Below are 7468 nucleotides of genomic sequence, written 5' to 3'. Positions count from 1 at the left end.
TATCGCTGCTTGAGAGATTGGAAAATGATGAAATAAGAAGGGTAGGCTTCCTAAAGATTACAGAGGTGATAAAAGTCACGATTGAGATGGTATGGGCATGTGTTGAGGATGGATGACGAGGAAAGTGAAGAGGGCTTGGGAGGAACTTAAGAGGAAGATCGAGAGGGAAACAGAGAATCAGGTGGCGAGATATAGAGATGGAAGATATGAGAGAAGAGGTTTGGTGGAGGATGATGCTTTTGATAGAAGGCAGTGGAGAAGGTGCACCAGGCAACCGACCCCTTAATTTAGGGATAACGGTGGGAAAGAAGAATAGCAATTACTAATACACACACATACATACCTGTAGATTTTGATCACAACTTCACTAAGTTTAAGGTATCCCTAAATTAATTCAGTCCTGAATGAAAACTGATATACCATCTAACAATTACATACCCCACAATTCCACTCAATTATTGAGGGAAGTAATCTTTTAATAAACATAAATGAAGAAAATCTGACTCCATTGGTGACAAAATTTCACCAATTCACTCGACAGTTACAAAAAAAAAAAAAAAAAAAAAAAAAAAAAAAAAAAAAAAAAAAAAAAAAAAAAAAAAAAAAAAAAAAAAAAAAAAAAAAAAAAAATTAAAATAAAATGGGAAATAATTACCCTCAACTGTTCGTCTCACCAAGCAAGGGAGGTTAAAGAAAACTAAATGCACAATTGGAGCTTTATTATTCTTACTTATTCTTTTTGCTTTTTATTTTCTTGAGATAGAACTCAAGCTCTTTACCCTCCACTATGTACCCGTCACACCGTCCACACTGACCAGGCCGGGAGGCAATACAAGCTGGTTGGGAGAGAAACAAAAATATTTTATCCTGGCAAGTGCTATACAGATCCAACTTCAACCGCTATATACATCAATTCACTCCCAAAAACATGCTAAACCCCCTGATAAGTCTTCTTTCATCTAAGGATATTCTACTACAAGAAAAGTAGTAGGTAGCCTTCACAGCTTGCTTCTATAAAACATACAGAATGCAGCAACAGGAAACCAAAACCTTTAATATAATCCCCTTCCATTCCTAACACAACTATCTAATAAGTAAGGAAAGAATGTCTCCAATTTTTCCTTTAATTTACCAGTTAATCATTTAATGATGCTTTTCAAAATAACTAAAAACCATTTCTAAAGGTATCACTGTATCATATTTGTGTTTTGATGCTTCTATTATTATTATTATTATTATAAAGTTAAGATTTACCAGCCCAATGAGTCTAACTAGACTCTTAGTGCTGGCCCGAAATCATTCTGGAGGAAATTATTTTTAAAATATGCACATAAAATGTATGTCTACAACGTGGAATGGTATGGAATGTAGTTAATGAATTACAATAAATTAATGATAAATGAGGAGGATTGTTAAGTGATAGATGAGGTTGGAATTAAAAATATGAATTGAACTTATAAAAAGACTGAAATAGATAAAAATGACAAAAGTCACCTATTTTAGTAGGGTATAAATGTTAAAAACTATAAATCAAATAAGTTTTTTAAAAATATTAATACTCTATACATAGAAAAATTATCTGACTCGGATAGTATTTCTGATAATGATTTATTTCCTAAATATAAATTTCTTCCTCTATTAAAAATTAGGCATTCACATAAAATATGCTTGACTGTTAAAATTGTATTGCACGCATTGCAATTAGGGATGTTCCCTTGTGGAGTTTCCATTAAATACTCGTAAGTTAGTCTTGTGTGGCCTATTCGTAATCTTGTTAATATTACTTCAGCTCGTTTTTCCTTTTGTACTGATGTATTCCACAAGTCTACATTCTGCTTGATGCACTTTAATTTATTGGTGTCTGCTTCACTATGCCACAGATTTTGCCATTTTGTTTTTATGCACTGCTTCACAGTTTATATAATCTGTAGCAGGCAATTTATTGTCAAAAATTGGTGAATTTATCCCAGACTTGGCCTTTTCATCTGCCTTTTCATTACCTTGGATTCCAACATGGGCAGGAATCCAGCAGATTTCAATATTAACCCCACGTGAATATAATTTATTGATGATTTGTTTAATTTCCTTTACTAAAGGGTTCTTAAGTGAATAACTTTTGAGGGATTCAATTGCACTTCTTGAGTCAGAATAGATTACAAATTTAGTATTCAGTTTATTATTTGACAATTTTATCTGATTGATTGCCAATATAATTGCTGTTAACTCAGCAGTAAAGACAGTTGCTTCAATTGGCAATGAATTCTGACTTATTTTGCATGATGACTCTTCAGCACAACCAACTCCCGCAGAAGATTTGGATCCATCAGTGTATATAGCTTTATGTGGGCCTTTACTTCGAATGTGTTCTAATGTATACTGTTTATAGCGATCTGAAGTATACTCATGTGTTTTTGACAAATGATATAGGCTAGAACATACTTTGATTTTCTTCATCATCCAAGGTGGTGGTGAATTTGAGGGTGGGAGTATATTTACTCTAACACTAATAGATTCCAATAACCTATTAGCTCTTATTGGAAAAGGTGGTTCGTGATTACTAATAAATATATCTCGCATGGCAAAGTTTTTTTGTGGGGGAATCGGTGGACATTATCTTTAAAGCACTTCTCATTGTTACAATTGTAGGTCACTATGTAAGGATAATGGGGGTTCACCACTTTCACAACATACTGAAGTGTTTGGAGAAGATTTAAAAGCTCCACTACAAAGTCTCAAGCCTTGAGTGTGGATAGTCTAAGGACTTCAAGGTACTTTGTGATGCTGACCCGTAAATTGAACTTCCATAATCTACTTTGGATAAAACTAGTGCTTTATATATCATAAGTAATGTTTGTCTCTTAGCTCCCCCAAGTAGTATGAGACAATTTTGTTATCAAATTTAAGGCACTATTACATTTATTTTTTACAAAGGCTATGTGTGCTTTCCAGTTAAGATGAGTGTCAAACACAAAGCCTAAAAATTTTACAGTATTACTAAACTGAATGAGGCTATCACCTAATTTAAGATCTATGTCTTGATTCTGTTTCCATCTACTATTTTTGTAAAACATAATTGCTTGGGTTTTCTCTATAGAGCTTAAAGCCTACTGACAAAGTCCAGTTGTGGATGTTTTTGATAGCTTTATTAAGGGGGGCGTCCGCTTATATAGAAATAATGCTCCGATTTTTATGAAATTATTATATGTTATACATATATATAAGGTGATGTTCCAAAAAAAATATCAGTGATCGAATGATTATTTTGGTTTTTATTGAAAAAATCAAAAAAATTAAAAATGTAACTTCCTTCATTTTTAGAGCAATTGAATGCGGCTTTATACACAAAGTATATCATAGTAGAAAAAAATGTTGAACAGTTTTTCCATTTTTTGCTTTTTTTGGATGGGGGGCAAGGGGGAATTTTCCCCCAAAATTTTTTTTTGATTTGGTTATCACGAGTTCCTCGTCAACCAAAGAAAAAATCTAGCCCCAACAAAATATTCGCCAAATAATACCCTTAAAAGGGTTATTATTTGCTCGAGGCGAGGCTATCATCAAGTACCACCTGACTCTTTGTTGCCTGGTTTGAAACCAAGCAAGTAAGAATTTGTCATCATATACTCCCTTTTCATCGTCCTTTATTACTTTCATCAACTGTGAAGGTGAAAAAACCTCAGATGATTGCACAGCAGACGATGTACAGGCAATGAGGGCGGGGCTCTCAGCGGCCAAAAAAGAACCTCGTGTTGTTGTTGTTGTTGTTGTTGGTGGTGGTGATGGTGTTGCTGGTGGTGGTGATGATGGTGGACAGCACTGGATACATCAGCCAACAATGGTGGTGGCAATGCGACGCTGCCACATCAACAAAAAAAACAGTCCACCTTCGACCTATGTCTCTTTTTAGCAAAATTTGCTAAACGGGCCATAGTTGCACGATTCCGTTTCGGCATATTGTCTCACTTTCACTCTAGTATGCACACAAACGTATATAAATTGTATTTAGAGTTACTTGATGTAAGAAAACAAGCAAAAAACACGGTAAATAGCGAAAAAATGCTCGGAGTAAAGAGCACCATACCTCCCCTTTTGCAACTCTGGGACACACCGACTCCCATGGCTCCCTGCTGGGCATGCTACCCGCTCAGAACACCATACACCAAGGAATCAGCCATTGTTGGTGCCAGATGTAAGAGATTAGGCGAAATAAAAATCAAAATAATTAATAAATTGGGCAAATAAAGGACAAAATGACAATAGTCATTAGGAGCCAAACGTCAGCCCTACGTCACAGTGTGAGGGGGGCGGGGCCAAAACCCCATTAATTTCAATATTTTGAAAAATGCTTTTGCCACGTGATAACAGAGGTGTTGCTCGTGTCTTACGGCCATTTAACCAGATTTTGAAAATTTCAAAAATATTCATCAAAAATCAAAGCGGAAGCCCCCCTTAAGAATTCTTTGTAGATGACGAAGACTGCTTGAGGAATAATATATAGCAAAGTCATCTACATACAAGCTATTTTGTACTCCTTGTGGTAACTGTTTTACGATGTTATTAATAGCTAGCGCAAAAAGTGTTCCACTCAAAACACTCCCTTGAGGGACTCCACAATCTAAATTGAAGGAGTCAGAATATACATTGTTTATTTGTGTTTGAAAAGTTCTTTCATGGATAAAATTCTCGATAAAAATTAGTAAGTGCCCTCTAAAACCATTTTCATGTAAGGACTTTAAAATTGAGTATCTCCAGGTCGTATCATATGCTTTTTGGATATCAAAGAATATGGCAACTGTAATTTGCTTACGTTCAATCCCTCTTCGTATATAATTTTCTAGATGGGAAAGTGAATCTAAAGTAGGTCTTTCAGATTGTGAGCCAAATTGAGTTGAAGACAATCTTATTCTTACATAGGCACCAATTTAGTCTATAATTTACCATTTTTTCTAGCAATCTGCACAAGCAACTTGTCAGGGATATTGGTCTATAGTTATTTGGATTGCCTGGATCTTTCCCTGGTTTGACAACTGGTATGATTATAGCATGTTTCCATGCTTTTGGGAACAGGTGATTTACCCATAAATCACCTCTTTTAGCAAAAACATACTTATTGAAGCTTTATAATCATAAAGCTTCAATAAGTATGTTTTTGCTAAAAGAGCCACATTTTTTATCATCTCAAAATTTACGTTGTCTTGGCCTGGAGCAGAAGAGTTACAGTTAGATAAAGCATATTCAAATTCCTCTTCTGTGAAAATCTGGTTATAATATATATCCTCTAATGTTTCAAAATTCAATGGGACAGCTTAGATGCTTCTGACATAGAATAAGAACTGTTCGACTACTACACCTCATGTTTAGATGCTTCTGTCATACAATAAGAACTGTTCAACTACTACATCTCAATCTGTATCAATGATGCCGAAGACTAAACCATGGCTACTGTATCAATGATGCCAAAGACTAAACCATGGCTACTGTATCAATGATGCCAAAGACTAAACCATGGCTACGAGAGAAATTTTTTTCGGACACCATACACCAGGCAACTAATAGCTTCCGTCATTCTATCCATTTATCTTGTCAAGTGTATAACCTTCATAAAAAATTTGTTACACTACTTACCTAGAACACGTCCAGTCAAGAACTGCTCTTCAAGAGCGGGCTCCACCTTTGCCTTTTTTTGACGTTCAATGTATTTCTTCTGGGTCTTCTTGGATCTCTTTTTGTTGATCACATTCTCCTCAGCTGCAGACTAAATAAAATCACTGTATTTGAGTCTTCATTTTACTCTTCATTATATGAAGTATAGTTTAAAAATAATGCCCTCACAAATAATTTAGTAGAAATTGTTATATGTAACATTCTGAGATTAAATTGTAGCAGTTAAAAATATTTTATGTTAAAAACAATGCAGGAAGCTGTAGCCTTTGACAATTTTTTTAAACATTACTTAAAATTATTAAATTTAGAATTTATGAGGGAACAAACATTACTTAACCCTTAAACGTGGACGTATTTTACGTCGACATACAAAGTTTTTTTAAAAATTCGCGGAAAAATACTTATAGGCCTACCAGCCGAAACTCTTGAATCACGCGCCTTGGGGGATGCTGGGAGTTCACGGATCAAGGTGTTGTTTTGTTTAAAATCGTTACGCAGGCGCACAAGCGCGAATTTCTTTCTTGCCGCACTAAAAAGTACCGGTGACACATCTCTGAAATTATTTCGTCACTTTTGACATAATTTTTTGTAAATTTTAAATTAGCCGTTACATGGAGTATTTAATATATGAAAATGTGCGCATTTTTATGTAGAATACAACAAAAAATACTCATGATTGTAGCTTTTATCAGTTTTGAGATATTTTCATATAAGTAACGAAAGTGCCAAATTTTCAACCTTCGGTCAACTTTGACTCTACCGAAATGTTCGAAAAACGCAATTGTAAGCTAAAAATCTTATATTTTAGTAATATTCAATCATTTACCTTTATTTTGCAACAAATTGGAAGTCTCTAGCACAATATTTCGATTTATGGTGAATTTATGAAAAAACTTTTTCCTTACGTCCGCACGGTAACTCTTTAGAAAAAATCATACATGCGATTGTCGTAATGTTTGCATTATTTTAAAATTAGCCGTTACATAAAGTTTTATATATGGAAATGTGTGCAATTTCATGCACAATACAACTAAAAACAACCCATGGTTGTAGCTTTTATCAGTTTTGAGATATTTTCATATAAATAACGATGTGACAAATTTTCAACCTTCGGTCAACTTTGACTCTACCGAAATGTTCGAAAAACGCAACTGTAAGCTAAACATCTTATATTTTAGCAATATTCAATCATTTACCTTCATTTTGCAACAAATTGGAAGTCTCTAGCACAATATTTCAATTTATGGTGAATTTATGAAAAAAATAAAATTTTCTTTACGTCCGCGCGGTAACTTCCGAAAAAATCATATGTGTGATTGTGGTAATGTTTGCACCATTTTAAATTAGCCGTTACATAAAGTTTTATATATGAAAATGTGTGCAATTTCATGTAGAATACAAAAAAAAAAATAATTGAAGGTTGCAGCTTTTCTCATTTTCGAAATATTTGCATATAAATCACGATAAATAGAAAAAACCACGTTCGGTCAACTTTTGACTCCTACCGAAATGGTCAAAAAACGCAATTGTAAGCTAAAACTCTTACAGTCTAGTAATATTCAGTCAATTATCTTCATCTTGAAACAAATTCGAAGTCTCTAGCACAATATTTAGAATTATGGAGAATTAAAAAAAAAAACTCCTTCCCTCACCGCGCGGATTCTCCGCCACAAATCTCCGAATTAGGTACTTCGCATTCTCGGAATATTTGCTCCGTTTCATATTAGGCATTTCATAGTTTTTTATATATGAAAATGTGCGCAATTTCATGTAGAAGAAAACAAAAAATATTTGAAGGTTGTAGCTT

The 7468-nt window shown here is 34.1% G+C and overlaps 1 protein-coding gene across 1 annotated transcript in view; it reads right to left on the bottom strand.

Annotated features, from left to right (window-relative positions):
• Nucleotides 1-704: 704 nt before the first annotated feature.
• LOC135216805 (small ribosomal subunit protein eS8-like) overlaps nt 705-7468 on the bottom strand; it is a 58574-nt gene continuing 51810 nt past the window's right edge. Inside the window, exons 5-6 of the mRNA XM_064252301.1 lie at nt 5623-5752; nt 705-836 (exon numbers count right to left, since the gene is read on the bottom strand). Of these exons, the coding sequence (XP_064108371.1) occupies nt 727-836; nt 5623-5752 (240 nt within the window). The 3' untranslated portion in view covers nt 705-726. The remainder of the gene's footprint in view (nt 837-5622; nt 5753-7468) is intronic.

This window comes from Macrobrachium nipponense, chromosome 19 (genome assembly GCF_015104395.2).
Source record: "Macrobrachium nipponense isolate FS-2020 chromosome 19, ASM1510439v2, whole genome shotgun sequence".
Lineage (NCBI taxonomy): Eukaryota > Metazoa > Arthropoda > Malacostraca > Decapoda > Palaemonidae > Macrobrachium > Macrobrachium nipponense.
Note: the sequence above shows the minus strand (reverse complement) of the source record. Positions and strands in the feature narration are given on the sequence as shown.